The following is a 25,862-nucleotide window of genomic DNA, read 5'->3' as shown; positions in this document are numbered from 1 at the left end:
CCCAGCCACTTCAATAAACCTGTCAAGGTGATAACGCACAGAGTAAAGAAATAACAAACCTCAATACCAGTCAGGAGACACAGCTGGTTTACTGATTGAACAAAAACAGTAGAAGGTGCTGGGGCCTGGGTATACGGGATACAGCCTAGATCAGATAGAGCAATCTCTTTACTGAAGCTGGCCGCAGTATTACAGGCTGACATATCTACTGGAGTGTGCGTGGAGGAGAATCTGTAGGTGCTACATGGATCGTTGAATCTAAATTTATTCAGACAGCCAAGCAGCTCTGAAATCTCTTATCAACCCTTTCAACAAGAGCAAAGATCACTGTAAAATTCCATGAAACGTTTTTGAGGGCTAGGAGAATGCAATAAGGTAAACCTGCTGTGGGTCCTTGGTCACTCAGGAATCACTGGCAATTAACAGGCTGATAGGCTGGCCAGGATGTGTGTGATGACTCCATTTGGTGGACTGGACCCTGTCCTAACCATCAATAAAGCAACGGTAAAATCAAAACTACACAGCTAGGTCAAAAGGCAAAAGGAAATTTTTCAGATGTAGAACTTCCTTCTCGGATGGATGAGCCATACAGGTCAAAAATAGACACACACACTGTCAGAACACCATCTTTTGAAGAAACATTTTAATTTTCACTGGGAGTGAAAGTTCCCTGCATGAGATGAGATGAACTCTGTATGGATTTTAAGCAGTCAGATTATGCCTTACAAATTTTAGGTGAACATGCTTTTGTTTTCATCATCATCATCATCATCATCATCATCATCATCATCATCATCATGTCTGAATACTGGTTTGATACATGTCTGTTTCCCAATGACAACATTCTCCTGAGTTTATCCCTGCCCAGAGATCTGAGAGAGGTGACTGTATTATACCCAAGAGGACATAGTCATCAGTAAGCTAAACAACAGAGCTGCAGGTTCTTAGGAAATGTAACTGCAGTAGTTTGCTCCTGCTATCAGCCATTCACTGTACCAATGCAGGAAGGCCATGAAAGTTAATCAGCTGACTGTTGCTCCTACAATAACCTCTGGAGCCATATGTTAGTCTGGACTCTCCACAGATACCAATCAAATTTAAATGCATCTACATTCCATTAAGGCATACAAGCCACTCCACTGCTGCTAAGTCCTTGGTTCACTGGGGTAGGAGAATACATTTTAAAAATTTCCTTTCAAATATAAGTTTTCTATTCTTTTCAAATGTACACTTCGGTTGATTTAAATACTAGTCTCAGAGTTTCACAAACAATTTTTATCCAACATTAATAATTCCTAAAAAGGTCACAAAGATGATGCAAATTGCAAGAAAAGACTAGGTATATGGTAAACACCGCAACATTGACAAACTACATTATGCTATCAAAACAGGACAGGATAAATATGGTACCTGAAACATTGAAAGTAATCTCTCACAAAAGTCACCACCCTCGTCCTCGTCCTCGTCCTCCTCCTCCTCCTCCAATATTCCCATGGCTTTATATCTGCCCACAAGGTAATAATGTCTTTTTAGTTACCATCAAGATTAAGGGATGGATGCTTTAGCAGCTTTGCAAATTGTATTGGCAATATTATCCACAAATTCATGGACATTATTGTTAGGTTTGAAAACAGCCAACTGGTTGTATAGGGTATAGTGTACCTCGCTGAGCTCTCGCATGGATGACTTAACTTTTGTCTGGGATGTGTGGCCATCTTGGGGCCATTGAAATGCAGGTTATCAACCACTATCCTCTCAGAAGCACTGGCAATCATCCGAGAGTGAAACAAGATTTCTGTGGCACTGAATGATCCAGTAGCAGAAATTAAGAGTATGCTTGCCTTACATTCAAAAGACACACTCTGGTGATAGCTAAAGGCTCCACAACTCAACCCCTGGAGCAGGGAATTGACAAGCGCCATAGCACCTTACAAGCATTGAACATGTTGTTCTGGCGTAGCCAAAAGCGCCAGAGTGAAGAGGAAGAATGCAAGTCCAGAGAAGGCAGTGAGACATCGGCCAATAGTGCGCTGACCAGGACATCACCATGATACGAGCAGCATCTAGCTGAAGTGAAAATAAGTGACGCACCTGCAAGCCTCAGCTGGACATTAGTGGACAGTATTCGCAAAGTATTAGCACGGCCTAGCAGAGAGTGCTACGATAACAGTTATAATAAAACTACTAATGTTATTTGCTTGAATTGTTGTATAGCATTCCGAGAATGCAGCATCCCTCAGGCACCCTATACGCGACTGGGCAAGACCCCACACACGTCTACAGAAGAGGAAAATGTTGGCAAATTGTGTAAAGTCAGAGGGCATTTCTTTATCACAAGCATTGTGTAACCTTCTTGGGACATCAACCATGACAGCAGTCACTTATAAGTCGTTGGTGATTATGACTGACGCGAAACTCCAACAAAGGTAGTCACTCCCCCAATCCTATCAACTGCAGATTGTGCTTTTTTTGTAGAGGACAAAGCCCCTTACCAGAGAGGCATCAGGGACTTTAAAATTTGTCTCCACAGACATGGGTACAAGGGTCTTTCCCATGCTGGTCTGTTCCTCCAAATGAGATTTTTACCAATCATATTTCCTTGTAATATGGGAGCCCATTTATTACTAAATTTTACCTTTGTCTTTCTGCCAAGATGAGGAACTGTGGCAGTTGCAATTTGCATGAAAGGTTTATAGGTTCTCTCGGAATGATAAAATCATACAGTCTTCTGCAGAGTTCTCTTCTGACTTTCAAGACAGGTTTTTCCCTAATGATAACTACTGTACTGAAAAAAGTTCATAACCAGCCAACAGTGCAGTCTCTGAAATTTATAATCATTCAGTAAAATGACAAAAATTTACATACTTCCATGAAATTTAGCTGGGTATCATCTGAGGCCACAGCCAGTACCAGAATTAGTTTTATTTTTAACATACTTCCACAAAATTTCCCTGTGTATTACCTGCCAGTATCAGAATTAATACTCAGAGCATGTAAAAGAATTTCCATGACCATATTTGTAGAATTCCTTGATCTGCAACTCAATATGTGCATCTGATGTAAGGGAGACGACAATCAACTGAATGGTTTTGTGCATTCAAGTACCATACACAATGGAAACCTCTAATACGTAGACTTTATTAAAAACTATGATCAAGATGTTTGTTAAATTTTCCAGTATACCATCATTATTTCTGTATTTTTTACATTTTGTAAAATTTTAAGTGGAAATTGGGAACCATCTGATATTACAGTATGTAATCCTTCAGCTTGTTTTCCAAGTGTTTTATAAACAAAACCTGAAACATTTCTAGGAAAATAACAACAATTTCTAATTTAAATATCTGTTAGGTCTCTTCACACAAAAATCTATGAACATTCTTGGTGTACTTTTAATGATTAAAAAATTGTTTTCAAGATTAATTTTTAAAAATATGTTTTAACATGTGCCTACAATTATTGTCTTATCCACAGGTGAAAACTGCATAGCAAATGCACCAATAAAATGAAGTACTTCTGTGTGTCATTTAACTGAAACTTACCTCATGTATTGCTGACAGTTTAATTTCTTTGCTTCCTGCTGAAAGCATTTTATAAACAGCAGTTATTTTCTCATCTTCACTCCCTCTTGTTACATACAGAAGAGGCTCTAAAAACTTTTCAAAATTTACATCTGAATTATCTTCAAACAAATAATTCAGAAGTGTTTGCGAGAGATGTGCATCTACACCTTCACTCCATGCTGACTGGAAAAAAAAGACATTTAATTAATGCATATTATATATGACTACATTGTCTAATACACCGTGTAAATATCAAGTTTGTTTACCAACTTCAAGAAAATCCTTTCATTTGCTTAATCTGGTACACTATAGTACAACAAGTCACCTTCCTTGATGTTGACCTCCACCTAATGGATGACTTCATCAGTACCTCTATCCATATCAGATCTACCAACCACAAACAATACCTCCATTTCAACAGTTGGGACCAATTCCACATCACGAAGTCCCTTCCATAAAGCCTAGCCACCTGTGGTCATCACATCTGCATTCCACCATCCATCTAACCTATTCAATATCCTTGTCTATCCCTATTCCACCTCTGCTCCCTATCTCTTGCCTTGTGGCACTTATGCCTGTAAAAGACTTAGATGCAAGACCTGTCCCATACAACTTTCCACTACCTCCTAATCCAGTCCTGTCCTAGGCATTTACTACCTCATCAAAGGCAGGGTCACCTGTGAAAGAAGCCATGGAGTCTACCAACTTAGATGCAACCACTGTGTGGCATACTATATGGGCATGGCCCCTAAAAATGTTTGTCGAAATGAATGACTATCACTCCCCACCCCCCAAACACACACCTTCTAACCCCACCCCAGTCCAGTGGACCTGCACAGCCTTTTCCCGTCACCCCTAGTAGCGCACCATTTTGACCTTGCCACATCACTGCAAACATCTTTCCCCCACCCTGTACCTATATGTGTTTTTACGTATGGCAATGGACGTTGTCTGATAGCTTATCAATATCTAATAGTCTTTTTTTTTTTAAATGTGCCTGTCTGCTACTCAGGAAATTCTTTGTAATTCTCATAAAACACAGGAACATAAAATGTAATAAGTATATCAGTAAAACCGATAGGCATCCACATTAATTCCAAATTAAACTTGAATGCATTTCATGTGCCTGCAAGAGAACAGGTAAAGTGTGCTATCCCACGTGGAAACAGAGATGTAGTTGCTAATAAGAATTTGAAGATGAAGCATTTTAGCCTTTTCCATTCTCTCATCTTTACAGCATACTGATACGAGGACATTGCTGTTACAAGAGCAAAATTCTAAAAATTAAAAAAAGTAATCAGAATATTGAGCAAAGGGACTCCCATGAAATACTGCCAACCCTTCTTATCAAGGTCAAGATACAGACTACTGGGAACGGATAGATCTATACAGCATTTCTTGTGTCTAAGTGAGTTCAACACAACACAGAATATGCACCATCATAACACTAGAGGCATATTAGACTTTCATATACTCAGACAGACTGACAGGCCAGAAAATCAAACATATTTAAAAAAAATTTAATAAACTACCAAAATCTGCTCCTTTTATACTATTTTTAATCACTTGTTACTGAAACAACCATTCTAAATGGCTATTTGAAATAAATGCTACTGACAGTTTTTAAAAATACTGATGAAGTGGAATTAAATTTTAAAAACTTCTCCATAAAAATTATCAATTGTATATTTAAAGATGAACTATACCCCCTATAAGTGGTCAATAGTTAATAAAGAATTTAATTGTAGTCCAGATGGGATAAATTTAGTGCGCTGCAGAAGCAAAGAACGAGCAGTCTACTTCCCAATGGGTCTTACAGAGGAAATGGAGAAGATTAAGTTCTATCATGCAACTTGTATTTAGCAGGCATATTTGTGGTAGCCATGTTAACTTAGTATCAAAGAAGCTTTTAAAAGTGGATTTTTGACTGTCAAGCAATCGGTTAATAAGGCAAAGCTCGGGGTGAGTGTTTTGTCTTAAACCAGCAAATCAACTCAACACATATAATATTATTGGAGGAAGACTGATATTGATAGTTTATCCATAATATCATTAATTGTGATGAAGTGAGTCACAATATTACCACTGAGTGATTAAACACTCTGGTATGAGTAAGTTGCAAAATGTTGCACCAAATACAGACCAAAGTGGACTGGGGATAAAAAATTCTGTATAAACATCAGTAGATACTGGAAGCCCCAAGTAAATGTCACACATTTGGCAGATGAGCAAGAGCCTTTCAGACTGCAGTCTCCAAACTTATGAAATGGTCAACAGTCCACAGGTTCTTCCAGAAGCCACACTGAAATATGGATAAATATTCCTCAGCTTCAAGGTACCAACAATTTTTGGTTGACAATTTGCTATGCTACATCTAAATCTACACTCTGAAATCCACTGAAGTGCAGGGTATGTGACACTGGAGCTGTTAGTAAGGATTGTTCCCAATACATTCACATTAGGAACACACCAAAAATGATTTCTTTAAATGCCTCCATGTGTGCTGTACTTAATCTAATCTTGTCCTCACAATCCCTGTGAGAGATACATAGGGGGTTGTAGTATATTCCTTGAGTCATCACCAAAAGCTGGCTTTCAAACTTTGTAAGTATTCTTTCTAGTGATAGGTGGCATGTATCTACAATGTCTGCTAGTTCTGTGACACTCTCCCATGGATAAAACAAGCCTGTGACCATTCATGCTGCTCTTCTCTATATACATTTGATGTCCTCTGTTATTCCTACTTGTTACGGTCTCTCACATTTGAACAATATTCTAGGATGAGTCGTACGAGTGATTTGTAAGTGATCTCCTTGGTAGACTGATTGCATTTCCCCAGTATGCTCTCAATAAACCGAAGACTACCACCTGCTTTACTCACGACTGTGATCATTCCATATAATAGCCCTACAATGTCTTACACCCAGGTATTTCTATAAGTTGGCCAATTCCAACAGTGACTCACTGATAGTATAGTCATAGGATACTATGTTTTCTCATTTTGTGAAGTGCACAACTTTACTTCTCTAAACATTTGGAGCAAGTTGCCAATCTCTGCACTATCTTGAAATCTTATTAAGATCTGACAATATTTATGCAGCTTCTTTCAGACAGTACTTCATTACAGATAACTGTATCATCTGGAAAAAGTCTGAGTTTACTATTCATATTGTCTGCAATGTTACTAATATATACAACATGAACAGCAATGGTCCCAACACACTTCCCTGGGGTACACTCCATGTTAATTCTACATCTGATGATGACTCTCCATCCAAGATGAAATGCTGCATCCTCCCTAACAAAAAGTCCTCAATCCAGTCACAGATTTCACTTTATACCCCATATGATGAAACTTTTGACAATAAGTATAGGTGTGGTATTGAGTCAAATGCTTTTTGAAAATCAAGAAATGCTGCATCTACGTGACTGCCTTGATCCAAAGCTTTCAGTGTGTCATGTGGAAAAAGTGCAAGTTGGATTTCGCAGATCACTTCTACTACCCTTCTTGTCATCGGGTGTGACCTGTGCTTTCTTCCAACTACTGAGCACGATTATTGTTTTGTTTGTGAGACCTGTATCAGATTACTGTTGGAAGAAGGGCAAACTCTGCCACTAATTCAGTATAGACTTTGATAGGGATTCCATCGGGCCCTGGAGCCATAATTTTCAGTCGTACAAGAATTGAACTGGTGCAGTTCTCCTTGGTTTTCATTTGTAAAGGGACATTTGAAAACAGAATTAAGCATTTCAGCTTTTGCTTTGCTATCCTCAATTTCAGTTTCTATCTCATCTGACTGACTGGTCTCTGAATTTGGTACCACTAACGACCTTCACACACAACAAGAATTTCATTGGATTTTGTTAAAGATCATTTGACAAAATTCCACTACAGTAGTCACTGAAGGTTTCACGCATTGCTCTCCTGACAGCCAAATGCATTTCATTCAGCATCTATCTATCTATACCTCTATGTTTTGTTTTACACGTATTAAGTTTCTTTGGAGTGACTGTATACCATGGAGAGCATGTTGACTGGCTTTAGTTATTCACAGGATGCAAGTTTGTCCCTGATGTTAAAATTTTAAAACTGTGATCATAGTTCCCCCAACCACCACTGGGAAGTTAATTCATCTTCAAAGAAAATACAGTTAAATGCCTTTTATTATCTTCGTTCAAGTGTTGGAGCATTTGGTTGTGGGTTTTGTCAGGTCCCGGCACAGACCTGAAGCAGTGTGTAACTCCCACCTGAAGTATATGGTGGTGGTTTTTCCTTGGGCTGTAAAGAAGTGAGTGGTCTCCATTATTAATTAAACAGAGTTCAAAAGTGGGATAATTTCTTCCATGAGGTGGTTTCTTCTTGATCCATTAATACTGCCCTGCAGAGGGTTTGTGCTGCTAGATTCCTCCAGTGAAAGGACAGGTGGGGTAATTTTTCCACTAGGTCTATCATCCAATAGTATGTTGTCTCCATACCAGGGATAGGGGGGGGGGGGGGGGGGGGAGATAAATATACACTAAAGTGATGACAGTAGCTATTTGGATGCAGCTTGCCTTCACTTCTAATGTAGTACTGAGATGTACTTCCTCACTGATGGTGTTTGAACACACTAATCTGCAGACCCCTCCTGATACTCTGTCAATATTGGTATAGTTTTTGTAACATGTGTAATAGTTTCTAAGATGTAGGCCTAGATGTTTGTCTTCAAAGAAATCTTGTTTGTTATATTACAGCTCATACTGCAGCATGGAAAGTACCAATTGAGTTGAGCCAGATGGTGGAAGAATCAATTAAAGTTCCAACAAATTTTTCTAATTTGTGATAGTGTAGCACGAAGAGAGCACTGGAAAATGGAGGTATGTCCACTCCATGGTCTCAGCTTTGGGTTGTGTGTGGCCTGGCTAGGCCAAGACTGCTAGACTAGTTTTTTGCATTCTAATTTCAGGGACATGGGATGAGTGGGCTGTTCTGTGGCTTACAGGTTGCCTACATTCTAGAGAGAGAATGGCACAAGGGTTGTCATCCTACCTATAAAACCAAATAAAGCAGTGCATTGTATGAATGGAGTCGTCCTATGTTGAGTAGGAATGGGTTGGGGGGAAGGAGACATAAGGGCTGACATTTCCTCCCTCATAGAGTTGATCTGTTTAACACTGTAGGAACAATGAAACGCTAGGACAGTTTAAGCCCGAAATCTGGCTCTCTATGTCACAAGTTTTGTTACTTATCTTATTGGCAGGATATAACCTTACATAATGTTCCTAATAGTTTAGTGTTTTATAGTCTTTGAGCCTTTTTCAGTTTCTTGAATACAGGACATATCATTTAATGTGATATGTGTTTCTCCTGACAAATTACACATAGTGGAAAGGGTTGATGCATGGAACATTATTCCCCAGTTCGCTCAAATAGGATCATGTGTGCATCTCTAGGGCATGTGACCAAATCTCAGGCACTTAAAACATCTCATGGATGGGATAACTTATTGTTCAACATTACACTGGTAAATCATAACATTATCCCTTTTCTTATAGTGTATCTCCGTCACACATCAAGACAAGAGCACCACGAACTACTTTATTTTCTTTTAGATCCTTCTGGATATATCAGCCAAGCTGGACACATCATGATCATAAACGATCAAGAAACTCGTTAGAATATAACATAAGATCGATGTGAAAGACAAGATGCTGCGTTATTTTCAATTTTCTATGAGGATAAGGAAATGGGTAAGGTAATGGCAACAACTACCTTCCTAACCAGTAACTCACGAAGTGACTTTCATGTAATACATGTGAGGTGTGATCTCTGTGATTGAGATTTAAGGGCTAAATCATTTGAAAATTCTCATTTAAGCTATATAACATTATTTTTACAATTATTTCAGTGCAGTTTACATACTTCTTGATTTTATCACACTAAATAAAGCCTGCAGTATTTTACTTTTTATCCCACAAAATCGCATACTTTCTTATGGCTTTTTAAATAGTACAAATAAACAATTAGAGAATTGAATTTTTCATTCTGGAAATTATAATATCTCTGCAGCAGGTAAATTTTCACATAAAACTAAATTCCAGGGTTTAAACTTGCACATAAAAATTGCACTCAACAGCACAAAAAGAAAATCTGCATAACCGACATTCACTGCTGAGATCTACATTGTCCTTTACCACTACTCAAAACGTCTTTGATGTTAACTAACACTAAATATTTTATTAGAGAAACAGCAAGGTGCCCACCATTGTCCTAAAATTCCTCCTCTAAATGTTACTCTTGTTCATCTACAGAATAGTGATCACTGGCCACTGTAAAATCATTATCACTGACATTTTCATCTATTCACCAACTAACACCATCATCAAACTTAAGATCATTTAAATTCTCACATTCCTGCAAACACATTTATGCTATACTAAGGAAATAGTACATAGTTCACGAGATGCAGTCTAGGAGACCCCCCAATACATGTCAATAATACGTGCCAACAACAAACAAAAAAGGTGATTATGAAATGAACAGTAAAATGTTCTAGAGTTGGCAATTTAAGGAGTGTAGGTAGTGTAAAGAAGCACTCTGCCAGAATTTACTTTAGAGAGTGAGTGCAAAAATACCCATGCATTCTGAGATCCTACACCTTAATTGAGGGCTAAGAATACCTCAATATAGCAATCTGCGGTAGTAACATTCACCAATTCAATCAGTAGGGATCTTTTACTCATTTTCTCTAAAGCTGTTCCTTTCCTGAAGTTGTCTTTGGGGTGTGGAAGAAAAAGAAAATGGGTCTTGTTGCCATGAATTATTGAATGACTATCACTTCTAGAACACACAAAATATTGTATGTATTATTTCTCCCATTTCTCCTTGGCTGATACTTGCCCCAGGCATGTCCAGGTGTGTGAATACTATGGTTTTGTTGGCCTCTGCAATAAATCTTATGTTATCTGGCATGACAGACAAATCATTACAGCCAATATTTTGGGAAACACTGAGCCTTTTCACTGCAAATTTTCAGCCTTGGTGCCACTCAAAATCTCTCAAAGAAGCAATGTTTAATCAGCATTGTCAGAAAATGCTCTTTAAGCATCTCCAAAGTTAACATTAAAATATTTGAGTACTGCTCAGGCTCCAGTTTGACAAACCTAGGATTCCTTAAACTGGACTCCAGCCAATGCTGAGAACCAAGTGCCTCAGACATTAAGTGCCACCCAAGGGCACACAATTGAGAAACATTATTAATGCATTAAACATTATCTTCATGTGCTCCCTGACTACTACAGAGATAAAAAAGATGTAAACCAGCAAAGAAGTAAAATCCACAGAAATTCCATCCTTAAATCTGATCATGAAATCTCTTATTGAGAAAATTTGGTATAAAAAGAAGAAACCTAGAGACTGAAAGGAAGTAACTACTTGGAAAGCAGTAACAAAGGCAGTATAAGCAACTCCAACAGTTAAGCAATGTGTCATTTTCACTAACAATATCAATGAAACTTGTCTTCAATTAAATAATATGACACTCTGAAGCAGAAGCTGCACAAAGGACAAGAACATTTCCAGGGAAATATCACTTGTCAGCATCCCTGATGTCACCTTAGAATAAAGCATGTGATGGTAAAGTTCTTTGCATGTGGCCTTTACAGACTTCCTAGAAGCAATCTATGCCCTGAATCCATATTTCATACTAAATACACAAATGAAATTGATGCTTTATTTAGATATGTTATGCCACCAGTTACATTTTGAATTTGATGTGATTTACGGTACTTAGTTTTCAAACCCATAAATTCAGACAACATTGTCTGTGGAGCACAGCAATCTGATGCTAACTTTGATTAAAACAACAGTCAAGATTGCAATAATGTTTATTTATTATGACTGGTTTCAGCTTATGTTAATGCCATCCTCAGATTTGTAGGGCCCCTTTGGCTGGTGCTGGCAGCTCCTCATTTTTCACATGACACGACACAGTGAATGGTCGTGACATCACATGAACAACTGACGAATTGTCAGAACCACCCATAGGGGGGCCAAGAAATCTGAGTATGGCTTTAACATAAGCCAAAACCATTCATAATAAATAAATGTTATTGTGATCTCAACTTATTTCAATAAATTTTCAAGCCCATGCTCATCATCAGATGAAGGTATTACAGGAACATTATTTTCTGGACCATGTGTAGCTCAATACTAGGGTCGTAATGATTGAACTGCACTTCAGTATCCATGACAAACTAATTTTGATGGCTGCAATGCTATCACCATCTAGCTGCACATGGCCCAGAAAATAATTTTCCTGTATTCATCTGATGACAAGCCTACAGTGGCTTGAAACCTACTTAGTTAATGGAACACTAAACCTTATTAAACTCAAAATGCAACTGACTGCATATCATAAATAAATAAACCCGCAACAGCTGCAGTTCATCATCCACTGCAACTATAATGAATTTTCACTGAAGAAATATGTCTTCTTAACAAAGGTAACCAATGTTAGAATATCTGAAGGGGTTAATAAGACCACTGTCATACTTTTTTGTTCAAGTCATCCTCAATGTTTTTAACTTGTTCATGAAATCGTATGACATTTCCTAACTTTTTTCCTCTTTACAATACCGTGTTAGGATTTACAAAATATTTATGTTTTCTTGGACATTTCATTTGATATACTTGATATACCTAGAATGGCTGAAAGGGTCAATTTGGCACTGCTGTAATTTTTATTCTGAATACATGTAAATAAACCAACAATGCAGCATTAACAATCACGCAGAATCCTTGCAGCTCATGATTTCACCTCTGTACATGCACATTCCAATCTGCCACTTTATATTGTGTCATTCAGGTAATATTCTTTGTCAATTAAAGACTTTTCCAAACATGTCTTGTCTGTGTGGCCTTTCTGATGTAAAGTTTCTTCATCCCCAAGACAGTTCAAACATGAATCGGAAACTGACTTCACTGATGAAGAGGATTTTTTACCAGAGACAAATGAAGAAATTGTGAACAAGGAAGGATTTGTGGAAGAGGATTCAAATACTAATCTACATCAATCCTCACCACCTCTGTCACAGCAGGCCCAGTTGTTTGCCTTCACAAAGATGGTCACTAGGGATTGAAGTGAGTGGGAGATTGCCAATTTTTCATTATCTGGAAGGTGGTCATCCTGTGAACATTCTGAAGGAGAGAGGAGGACCCACTATTTATGTTTGCCAATGAATAGATGACTGTCATCAGTGTTTTTCCATTTCATTTTTGACTAAGCATTGCAACATCTCATGAAGAAACACAAAGAGTCATTCTCAAAGTACTAAAACACAAAGATTGGGCCACGTCACTTTCATAACTGGAAAAATTGATAGCTATCATATATAAATGGACTGCCATTTGTGCAAAAGGTGTGTCCGAGGATGACCCTTGGCCATCTTGAGGGCCTACTTGCATTAGGACATCATGCTAAAGTCTGATCTCATGTGTAGCTAAGGACAGATCTCATGTGTCGCACAATATGGAGCATATAATCTGTTTTGATGAAAAATCAACCCAAGCTGAATGAATACTTACCAGCCAACAAATTCGCTCGTTTCTGACCCATATAATCTGTTTTGATGAAAAATCAACCCAAGCTGAATGAATACTTACCAGCCAACAAATTCGCTCGTTTCTGACCACCCAGGAGGAAATGTAACAATAGATGAGCAATTATTACCAAGCAAAACAAAATGCAGGTTTGCTCAATTCGTGCTCAGTAAACCTGACAAACATGCTCTCAAATTCTTGATTGCTGCCAGTGTAGTGACAAAGTATACATGTAATGCTTTCCCATCCCTTGGAAAAGAGGACATGCATAGAGAGGAGCAACATTCAGAGTATGTCATCCTGCACCTCACGGAGAAATGTCTAAATTAAGACAAAAGTGCGATGACAGACAACTTCTTCACATCTCTTCAACTTGCTAAGAAGTTCAAAGGAAAGAAAACTTCACTAATTGCTACAATGAACAACTTCCATTCTGAAATCACTGCTGAGTAAAGAAGTCAAATGCTGAGATACACTCCACCGCCATCACACATCGGATGGCAACATGACTGCACAATGACCATATACCAAGGAAAGAAGAACCATAAATCATTGTTTTGAGTACACTGCATACGAAGGTAGAAAGAAGCAAAGAAGAAACATAAATCCACAACATTCACAATGCAACACAGTGTAGGGTCAACATGGGTGATAAAATGACCCTTAATATACAACAAAGTTGCATGTAGGACATGGCCGTTCCATCATCTTGGACATGGTTGCAATAAGTGCATGAGTCATCTAAAAAATAGTAATGAATGAGAAAACTGAAAGAAAGATTTCATAGTTCAACTGGCAAATGAATTCAGGGGAATGAAAGAGCACTGAGGACAAAAGCAAGAGGATACGGCACCAAAATTATCCAGATAGCAGACATGAAAAAAATCAGCCTCTGCAAGGCCACAAGACCAGTGACAATTGTGTAAAGAACCACAAAGATGTGTGTGGAAAATGTGTGCATAAAACACAATTCATCTAGAAGATGCCAATGACTTGCATAAAAATTACAACAAAGCCATGTGTAGAATATATACAAGTACAATATGGAGCATATATTCTAAAAGTGTCCAGAAGTCTCTACAAATAATCAATACATCAAAGTCTACCGTTTAGAAAAATTGTTAGTATGAGCCACACTAAGTCAGTAAGATTGTTCTGATGAAATAAGAAAGTTATGTATTAATTATTGTGTTAAATAATTAATGTCATAACTCAAAAAAGGCAGGGATTAACATGCACTAAAATAGAACATTTGTTTAAGTCAAATACAAAAACATTTTATGTGGAGTCCAAGTGAGCCCTTTCCGTCATTTTAGGCATGTCAGAAACCATTTTAGTGTTAACAACTTACATGAAACAGTAAACCAGTAAACTCATTTGATTATGTTTGAAGTTTGTTTATGACTTATGACTGACACACACACACACACACACACACACACACACACAAACCTCAGAATATTCAACAATAATGACAAAACTGTCTTTCTCAATGTATACGAAGCATGGAAGGTCACAACAAGAGTCAATCTCGCAGGGTCCAATGTGACCTCAAATAGACGTGGCAAAAATACTGAAGCCAAATCAATCATTTAAAAAAATATACTGAGGGGGAAAAAACACATGCTGCTGCTGACAATAAGATGCTAAAATTTACTGTAGCAGAGTGAAGAAAGCATAGAAGATCAAAAAACACCTCACAATGAATCATCGAAGTGGAACTAAATGAAGGGAATACTTGATCAATGATTTTTAGTAAAAAGGATGACACAGATTTTATAAATAACAAGGATGATGATGGAGCTATCTCAAGTCAGTCTGAAAAATCTGAAATCCATTTCCCTTGAATGTTGACCACAGTGTCACCTTACTTGCTAGAAAAAAGTATTAGTACCATTTGTGTTTTGTCATCAACCCCAAGGCTGGTTTGATGCAAAAAATTATAATTCTGCATCAGTTACAAGTTTTCATTTCCTCCTCGCCATTGTCCACCACCACCAATTTCACATCACAGTACTCACAACACAGTCCATAAGGGACATACTTATTTTCTCCATAACTGTAAGCTGGTATGCCACTAAAATTATTTCCTTTCACCAACCCTACAACTACAGTTTCCAGCAATGATATTTTGGAATGTATGTCCAACCATTTTGTCTTCAATTCACTACAATCTTTAATGGACACCTTTTCTGACTGAAGGATTTTTCCATCCCTTATTCATCATTACAGCAGGTCTTCAACTATCTCATATAATATCACATTTTGAAGAATTCAAGTCATTTCAGTCCATCTTGCCATTGTCCAAGTTTTGTAGCCATAAACTACTGTTTTCCAAAATAACTTTTCATCTATCTCTCTAGTTTCAAGGTATTGCATAATCGAACAGTGTGGACACGATTGCTTCCACGGCCAGCCTGGACGTTGTCTAGACAGATGGTACAACAAGCACTGTGTCATGTGCACAATAGCCCAATAAGCTCAGTAGGCTGGGCCTTCAGCCTCACTTATGTTTACTTACTGCATGCTCACTTACGGGACTGCATATTGATGTGTGTTATAGTTATGAGACTGTACCATTCTATACTTCATTCATTGTGGTGAATCTCTTCATGTGGAAGCTGAAAAAAACTTTGTTGGTGTTACTTCTGTACAATGTTACAAAATACTTGGCAATTAGGATGTTTTCTACTCCACACGTTTTGTTTCTTGGTCCAACATACATCCAACAAGTCAGTGGAAGAAATTCTTCAATCTATTCCTGAACAACAGCAAGCTATCACCAATAAGCAAGCTCTCTCTGTGGTGCCAAAGAATTTGGCAGCCTTGTTGATGTTCCAGATTCCACTGCAGTTGATACAACCTCCACTGTTTCCTCCGTATGATTATTCTGCGGCAGACTGTGATGCATATGGAAAACACCTCCGGCAACATTTTCAAGCTTTAGGAGTCACCGACTGCACCTTGTGTGTAAGGCTTTATCTTTGCCATTGATTTCTCCTCATGTTTATCACCTTTTGTGTCAGCTAGCTCCTCTTCAGGAACCTGCCAGTCTCTCTTTTGATGAAATGTATGAGTTGGTCACTCATTATCATTGCAAACACATTTGTGTTATTGCTGATCACGCTGAGTTTTACCATTGTCATATTAGGCCACAACAGTCATATAGAACTTGGGCAGTGGAACTCCATGGGCTTAGCTGTCATTGCTAGGTTGTTACTAAGGCACAACGAGACTCATATGCTGATTCAATGGTTCGTGAAACTATCATAAGCCTGGCCCCTGATAGGGAAGTTTGTGAATGTGCTTTACAATTTGTAAATCCCTCATTCACAGATATTCTGAACTTTGCTCAGTCATTTGAAGTATCTAGGGTGGCAGGAAATAGAGTAGAAGCATAGTGATAGGTAACCAGTGTTGCTCCCTAGGCTGCCATCTGTAAGCTCAGGGGAAGGGGGGGGAGGGGAAGGGAGATTATGTTGCTGCCAGGCAACTGCGGCCACCACACCACATGGTTGGTTCTACATCTACATCTACATTTATACTCTGCAAGCCACCCAATGGTGTGTCGCGGGGGGGCACTTTACGTGCCACTGCCATTACCTCCCTTTCCTGTTCCAGTCGCGTATGGTTCGTGGGAAGAACGACTGCCGGAAAGCCTCCATGCGCGCTGGAACCTCTCTAATTTTACATTCGTTATCTCCTCGGGAGGTATAAGTAGGGGGAAACAATGTATTCGATACCTCATCAACTAAATCAGCTGATGAGGTGTTGTCAGATAAAATTAGCGGCACCAAGTCCGGTAACAGAAGATTTCGTTGCAGGGCAGTCAAGGGGGGGCAGTGTACCAGAATGTGGGCCACTGTCAACCAGGAACTGCATCAACACTGAAGCGGTGCAGAATGTAGCTGTGGGTTGCCCAAGCGTGGCCAATGCGGAGACGGCAGAGAACCACAGAGTCCCTGTGAGAGGCTTGCATGGAGGACTGTCACACATTCGCAGTCTCCTTAATGGCACACACTTTGTTGTTCATCCTGAGACTATGGCATTCCGTCTCCCAAAGCCAAAAAACCTGGCGGCGTGAAAACGAACGCAGGAATGCTGATCTTCATAATTGGTTTCTGTGTAGCCTGTTTGGCCACCATGTCAGCAAGTTCATTGCGTGGGATTCCAATGTGTCCTGGGGTCCACACAAACACCACAGAACGACCGGATGATTCCAGGGAATACATGGACTCCTAGTTGGCCGCTACCAAAGGATGATGAGGGTAGCACTGGTCGATAGCTTGTAGGCTGCTCAAGGAGTCAGTACACAGAAGAAACGACTCCCCAGGGCTTGAACAGATGTGCTCAAGAGCACAAGATACAGCCACCAGCTCTGCAGTGAAAACACTGCAGCCATCAGGCAACGAATGCTGTTCAATATGTCCTCCATGGACAGACTCGAAGCCAACATGACCATCAGCCATCGAGTCGTCAGTGTAAACCACTTCATGGCCTCAGTACATGTCAAGAATTGAGAGGAAGTGACAGCAGAGAGCCGTGGGGTGAACTGAGTTCTTTGGGCCATGTGGAAGGTCCAGGCAAAACTGTGGTCTAGGTGTACACCATGGAGGTGTATGCGAATGAACCTTGAGTATAGGTGGTAAAGGCAAAGACTCCAGTTCAGATAGAAGGGATCGGACGTGGACTGCAATTATAAGCCTTGACCTGGGACGCCGATGAGGGGGATGAACCGCAGTGGGTGGGAAAAGGAGATGGTAATTCCGATGTGCAGGAGAACGACGTGTGTAACATAACTGGCGAGCAGTTGCGCACGTCTGACCTGCAAAGAAGGGACTCCGGCCTCTGCCCGGACGCTGGTCACCTGACTTGTCCTAAAATCTCCCATCGCTAGGTGAACGCCACAGTGGTGCACTGGGCTGAGTAAACGCAATGCTGAGGGCACCGCCGAACCATAAACCAGACTCCCATAATCAAGGCGGGACTGAACAAGGGCTCTGTAGAGCTGCAGCAGCGTACAGCAATCCGCACCCCAGTTGGTGTTGCTCAGGCAGCGGAGGGCATTGAGGTGCTGCCAGCACTTCCACTTAAGCTGACAAAGGTGAGGGAGCCAAGTCAATCGGGTGTCGAAAACCGGTCCTAAAAATCGATAATGTCTCCACTACAGTGAGGGATTCGACAGTAAGGTGAAGTTCTGGTTCCGAATGAATGGTACGACAGAAGTACATAACACGTGACATTGCAGCTGAAAACTGAAAATCGTGGGCTAGAGCCCACAACTGTGCCTTGTAGGATGGCTCCCTGTAGGTGACACTCAGCAACACCAGTACTGAGGAGCAGCATGAAATGCAGAAGTCATCTGCATATAGAGAGGGTGAGACAGACGTCCCTACAGCTATTGCTAGACCATTAATGGCCACTAAAAATAGAGATACACTCAATACAGAACCCTGCAGGACCCCATTCTCCTGGATATGGAAGGGAACTATGGGAGGCACCAACTGGAGACATGGAAAGTACGAAGCGACAGGAAATTGTGGATAAAAGTTGCCGGCAGGCCTCAGAGACCCCACTTGTATAATGTGACGAGGATATGATTTCTCCAGGTCATGTCATACGCTTTTTGTAAATAACAAAAGACGGCAATAAGGTGTTGGCATCTGAACGAGGCTGTTCGGAAGGCATACTCAAGGGACACAAGATTATCAGTGGTAGAGCGACCCAGGCAGAAACTGCCCTGGCACGGAGCCAGTAAGCCACATCACTCCAGGACCCAACACAACCGCTGACACAACATACGTTCCAGCAGCTTACAAAGAATGTTGGTGAGGCTGATGGGCCAATAGCTATCCACATCAACTGGGTTTTTGGCAGGTTGGAGCACTGGTATGGTGCTCTCCCACCAGTGAGACGGAAAGACAGCATCACACCACATTCGGTTGAAGATCGCGAGGAGATGTCACTTGTAGTCAGACAAGGTATGTTTGATCATCTAACTGTGGATTTGATCTGGACCAGGAGCTGGGTTGGGGCAATGTGCAAGGGCATTGAGGAGCTCCCACTCTGTGAATGAGGCATTATAAGGTTCACTGTGGCTTGTAGTGAACGAGAGGACTCTCCCTGCCATCTGCCGTTTCAGAGTGCGAAAGGCTGGGGGATAATTCTCCAATGCAAAGGCATAAGCATAGTGCTGAACAAAGCGTGCGGCAATCGCGTTTGCGTCGGTAGATAACACGCCATTTATGTTAACACTGGGAACACCAGTTGGGGTGTGGTACCCAAAAACTTGTTTGATCTTTGCCCAGACTTGGGAATGTGACGGGTGTCAAAAACCAGTCCTTAAAATCGATATGTCTCCACTACAGCGAGGGGATCATCAGTAAGGTGAAGTTCTGGTTCCGGACGAACGAAACGACACTGGCAAAAGTGCATAACACATGACTTTGCAGCCGAAAACTGGAAAACTTGGGCTAGAGCCCATGACTGCGCCTTATGGATGGCTCCCTGTAGGCACCACTCAGCAACACCAGTACTTGTGGAGCAGCATGAAATGCAGAAGTCATCTGCATACATAGAATGTGAGACAGATGGATCTACAGCTGCTGCTAGACCATTAATGGCCACTAAAAACAGATATTCACTCAATATGGATCCCTGTGGGACCCCATTGTCCTGCATATGGGAGGGAACTATGGGAGGCACCAACTTGGACACGGAAAGTACGAAGTGACAGGAAATTGTGGATAAAAATCGGGAGCGGGCCTCAGAGACCCTACTTGTATAATGTGACAAGGATATGATATCTTCAGGTGGTGTCATACGCTTTTCGTATATCAAAAAAGACGGCAACCAGGTGTTGGCACCTGGAAAAGGCTGTTCGGATGGCTGACTTGAGGGACACAAGATTATCAGTGGTATGGCGACCCTGGCGGAAGCCGTCCTGACGTGGAGCCAGTAGGCCACATGACTCCAGGACCCTACCCATCCACTGACACACCATACATTCCAGCAGCTTACAAAGAACATTGGTGAGGCTGATGGGCTGATAGCTATCCACACCAAGTGGGTTTTTATCGGGTTTAAGCACTGGAATGATGGTGCTCTCCCACCACTGTGATGGAAAGACACCTTCACGCCAGATTCTGTTGAAGATGATGAGGAGATGTTGCTTGTAGTCAGACGAGAGATTTTTAATCACCTGACTGTGGATCCGATCTGGCCCAGGAGCTGTTTCGGGGCAATGTGCAAGGGTACTGAGGAGCTTCCACACTCTAAATGGAGCGTTATAGGGTTCACTGTGGCATGTAGCAAACAAGAGGACCTTCCTTTCCATCCGCCGTTTGAGGGTGCAAAAGGCTAGGGGGTAGTTCTCCAACACAGGTGCTCATGCAAGGTGCTCAGCAACTGCATTTGCGTCTGTAGATAACATGTGACTGATGTTAAAGCGAGGGACACCTGTTGGGGTCTGGTACGCGAAAACACACTTGATCCTTGCCCAGACTTGGGAAGGTGACGTATGGCACCCAATGGTTGAGACTTATTTCTCCCAACACTCCTGCTTAAAGGCTACGAGGTGCTCCAGGGAAGGGTGCCACTTATGCCACTGTAGAGCTCGCCAATGCCCCTTAATTGCATCAGTGACTTCCGGCGACCACCAAGGGACTGCCTTTTGCCGGGGGCAAAGTAAAGAGTGAGGGATCGCAATTTCCGCCGCAGTAATGATTGTTGTAATCACCTGCTCAACCATCACATTGATGTTACCATGTGGGAGAGAGTCAACGGTGACCACAGAAATGAAAGTTTCCCCAGTCTCCCTTGTTTAAAGCCAATATGGACAGGTGTCCATGGGCCTGACGCCGGGGCAGTGACAGGAAGATGGGGAAGGGGTCACTACCACAGGCCATCATGTGATCTCCAGTGGATAGATGGGAGAAGTCCTGGGCTGCAAATGGATAAATCAATGGCCGAGTAATGGCCCTGGTATTTAAGAGGCAGAGGTCGAAGTGAGACAGTAAAATTTTGACATCTCTGCTCGGCCATTAAGCACGGTGCCACCTCACAAGGGGTTATGGGTTTAGGGAGTTGATCAGTGAAGTTAAAACATTCAGGGGTACTGCACCATCTGGAGGAAGATATACATTGCAGACAGTTATTTCCTGTGTCGTCATTCTGACAGCCACAGCTTCAAGAGGGGTGTGAAGGGGGGCACAGTTTCACTACAGACCGAGTTTAGGACAAATGCAAACTCCACCTGACACTCGATTATAGTCACTACAGTTCCTGTAATATCCCTTATACACGCAGAGGGCAGGTGTCTGCATTGCCGGGAACCAGGTTTCCTCAAGGCCAATGCAAAAAGCACGTGTAAGGCTTAACAGTTGCTGTAGCTCAGCTACCACAGAAATTCACTAGTGGATGACATCATAATGAGACTGGGAAGGCACAGAACATTCAATGACACAGTTTACACCTCAGGGTCACCTGCTGCCACCTACTTATTGCCTGAGCAGTCTATATCCATTGTATCTGAGGGTCCGGCGAGATCTAGGTCATCAGCAGACTCCAGACTCTCCACCTTATCCCCAGATGCAGAGCTTTTAGGTAGTGATGGTGTGGGTACCACTGCAAGTTCCTTGGTTTTAGGGGTCTTCTTTTTGGACTTTTCTAGCTGCTCCTTCGGTTTCTCTGGCTGGAAGGGCTTCACTGATTCAGTCTCCAGGATTGAGGATGATTGTGAAGCCCTACAACCAGCTGCTTTTGGGCACTTCAGCCACTGGCTGGCATCATCTTTCCCATTAGCAGAAACCTGGGAAAGGATTGACCCAAGGGACCCCTTCCTGGGGAGAGGAGCCGAAGAAGACTTATGCTTCTCCGGCTGAGAAGTGGGGACTGGTGTCCCTGATGGTTGGGTGGGGGGGGGGGGGGGGGGGGCAGTGCTCCCAAGGCAGGTGGTGCGGGAGCAACAGGGAGAGAAGTATCCCCACCTCCCCCCACCATCAAGGGGGCAGGTGTAGCCTTCTGGCCCTGAGGGCCAACTGGAATTTGCTGAACTGATGGGGCTACAACTGTTCTCGTAGCGCGGCGTATGAGGTGGTCATAGCCACAGGATGTAGGCGCTCATATTTTCTCTTAGCCTAAGTGTAGGTCAGTCGGTCCAGGGTCATGTATTCCATGATTTTCCTATCTTTCTTTAAAGTCCTGCAGTCTGGCAAGCAAGGTGAATGATGCTCTCTGCAGTTGACACAGATGAGAGGTGGGGTACATGTATTATTGGGATGTGATTGACATCCACAATCTCGACATGTGACGCTGGAAGTACAGCGGGAAGACATATGGCTGAACTTCCAGCACTTAAAGCACCGCATTGGGGGAGAGATATATGGCATGACATCACAGCAGTAGACCATCACCTTGACCTTGTCAGGTAAGGTGTCACCCTTGAAGACCAAGATGAAGGCACCGGTAGCAACCTGATTATGCCTTGGACCCAATGGACGCACAGCTCGTCGTCAGACTGCAAAAGTAGGTCCCAGTGGAAGATATTACCCTGGACCATATTTAAACTCTTAAGAAACATCTCCCCATTAGTTACAAGTGATTAAAGTCCCTGACCGGGCAGAAGATGCTGTTTTTATCAAGACTGACCCTTATCAAGCTTTGGACAAGCCCTCCACCTCCCCAAAATTGTCCTCTAAATGCTCTAAAAAAACTGTGGCTTCATCGAAACAAAGGAGTCCCCATCAGTTCTTGTACATACTAGGTACAGAGGATCGCTGTCATCCTTAGCCTGGCATTTCTTCCATGGTGTGACAAGGGAGGAGAACGATTCAGGATCATACTTCCTTGCATTGTACTGTGACTTGGAACGCATGGTGACTGCTGGTGTTTGATCACCAGCAAGTGATGACATGGTACGCTTCATTGTGCATCAACCGCCCTGATATCACCCACTCTGACCAGGGGTCCTCCCCATGGGGGCCACCCAGCTGCAGCAAAGGCCTCCTGGCAGGATGGCCATTGCTGGGAGTCCTGATGTCCCAGTGTGACTGGCATCTACTCCTTGGCATACATGGCATACAGCAGAGCGAACCCAGTGTTGTTGGGGGCTACAACCAACATGGCGGTCCCACCACAACGGACTGGCTACTGTGCTGGATATGAGATGCAATGAAGTCCATGGCCATCGTCAGTGCAAAAAGCGACACTGCGTAGTGCATGGTGGAAAACGCGCACTGGAAGGTGTCCTCGCCCAAGAGATGGAGAATGAGCTGGACTGCAGTGTGATGAGCAGAAAGTGTGCTCAAGATCTCAAGGCACGATGCACCATCAAAGACGCCCTTCCCAACTGGCTCGTTCTTTGGGAAAATTTTGGAAAATGGAGGTCAAACCCCACTGAGGAGCATCACAAATGCTGAAATGTGTGAGAATCCTTTTCGTCGCCCCTTATGACAGGCAGGAATGCCTTGGGCCTATTCCAATCCCCAGACCCACAAGGGGTGGAGTGGTGGTGTTGGGGCCACCAGACGGTCCTGTTTCTTAGCAGACTACTACTTAGTTTGCTTGCTCTCTTGCTTCTCTTTAGGGGCTTCCTGGGAAGACTTCTCCAAAGCAGCTTCAGGCACGGAGGAAGACCATGTAGCTCTTCATCCAGCAGCTTTTGGCTCCTTGAGCCACTGGCGAGTGGAGACCTTGGAAGAGAAGGGCACAAGGGACCCCTTCTGCATGAGAGGAGCTGTACGAAGCTGTTGCTTCTCCGGCAGGGGAGAGGAGACCAATGTCCCCTCCGTTTGGGGGGGGGGGGGCGGCTTGCTCCCAAAGTAGGTGCTTTGGGGGCAAAAGAGGAAAATTTGCCCCCTACCATCAAGGGGCCAGATGAATTCAGGTGCCCTGCAGGGACCACTGTTCATGGCATAGGGTGAGGAACCACTGGACTTGGGACGGCGATGGTGACATACCTGCAGCATATGTCGACGTCAACCAAAAGGGGTGTAATATTTCAAAATTACATTTAGCCTCTGTGTAAGTCAACCAGTTCAGGGTCTTGTACTCCAGGATTTTTTGCTCATTATGGAGTGCTGGGCAGTCTGGTGAACAGGGGGATTGGTGCTCTCCACAGTTGATGCAAGTGGGAGGTGGTGTGCACATGGAGTATCTGGGTGCAGTGGACGTCCACAGTCTCGACATGTGGCGTTGGCAGTGCAGGGGGAAGACATCACCGAACTTACAGCACTTAAAGTGCTGCATAGGGGGAGGGATATAGGGTTTAACATCACAGCAGTAAACTATCACCTTGACCTTTTCTAGCAATGAATCACCCTGGAAGGCCAAGATGATGGCACTGGTAGCAACCCTGTTGTCTTTGGGTCCCCTGTAAATGTGCCGGATGAAATGAACACCCCCACCATTCTAAACTGGTTCGGAGCTCATTGTCAGACTGCAAGAGGAGATCGCGATGGAAACAGGAATATCACCCAGCTTTTCGTAGGTGAGTAATACTCGGGATTGGGCTGGGGATGCTGTCTGAATCAAGACTGCACCGTTTTGCATCTTTGACAGTGCTGTCACTTCTCCAAACTTATCCTCAAGGTGTCCAATGAAAAATTGAGGCTACAGACTAAAAACTGAGGCAAATATGGCTCTCTCCATTCTGTAGCCCTACATTCCTCCCATGACGTAGCAAGGGAGGGAAATGATTTAGGGGCATACCTGTCGGCATTGTATTCGATCTTGCCCTTCTTAGAGACTGCTGGTGCCGTACGGTCACCAGCAAGAGAGGACTTAGTCCGCTTCACTGCAGGTCATCCGCCCTGAAGCCACCCACTCCAATCAGGGGCTCTCCCCATGGATGCCGCCCACCCACAGCAAAGGCCAACTGGCATGATGGCCATTGTCGGGAGTCCTGATGCCCCAGGAAGACAGGCATTTACTCCTCGGCATGGGGAGCTTACAGCTCAGGCATCAGCAGTGCGACCCCTGTGTTGTAGGGGCTTCCACCAAATGGGTAAATGATAGCCCCATAACGGACTGGCTGCCGTGCTGGATATTGGGAGGAGAGAAATCCAATATTGTTATGGGGGCGAAAGAGGACAGGAGACAATGGAAGAAGATGAAGATGACATACCCCAGAAAGTGTCCTCGCCCAAATAGTTGAATCACAGGTGGAGAAGCAAAGCCATGACAAGAGATTCCAGAGATAAAATCTACAGCCACTCTGGATAACTCATGCACCACGTAAGGCGTCCTTTCCCATATGGCCCACACTTCTTTATAATTTTGAAAGTGGCAGGTCAAATCATAGAATGGAACCTGAACTCATTGGGCCAAAAAGTGTGGGACTCCTTTCCATCGTCTCTTACGATAGGCAGGAAGACCTCGGGCCTATTCCAACCCATGGACCCGCAGGGGGAACACTATATGGGGCCGCACCGATGTAAGATGCAGCAGCAGTCAGTGTCACAACTGCAGGCCATGTGCCAAAAGCGTTGGGTGACTTGCTACCATTGTAAAAAAAGAAAAACATACTTACTGTGACTATGTGCAATTCTCAGCCTCCTTCATCAGACACGAACATGAATGTGAACAGTGTTTTCCAAATGATGGTAGCCCCAAACTAACTCTATATTGAAATGCATTTGGTGGGCAAGGTGTGAAAAATCCAACTGGACACAGATGCAGCAATGACTTTGTTAAATTCTCAAACCTATGTGGAATTTTGA

The 25,862-nt window shown here is 42.6% G+C and overlaps 1 protein-coding gene across 1 annotated transcript in view; it reads right to left on the bottom strand.

The window, feature by feature from the left end:
• The window catches only part of LOC124788058 (MTOR-associated protein MEAK7-like), a 44,365-nt gene that overhangs the window by 12,327 nt on the left and 6,176 nt on the right, over positions 1 to 25,862 (bottom strand). Inside the window, exon 2 of the mRNA XM_047255137.1 lies at positions 3,543 to 3,746. Coding sequence (XP_047111093.1) covers positions 3,543 to 3,746 — 204 coding nt within the window. The remainder of the gene's footprint in view (positions 1 to 3,542; positions 3,747 to 25,862) is intronic.

Source organism: Schistocerca piceifrons, chromosome 3, assembly GCF_021461385.2.
Source record: "Schistocerca piceifrons isolate TAMUIC-IGC-003096 chromosome 3, iqSchPice1.1, whole genome shotgun sequence".
NCBI lineage: Eukaryota > Metazoa > Arthropoda > Insecta > Orthoptera > Acrididae > Schistocerca > Schistocerca piceifrons.
This window is presented reverse-complemented; position numbering and strand designations above follow the sequence as displayed.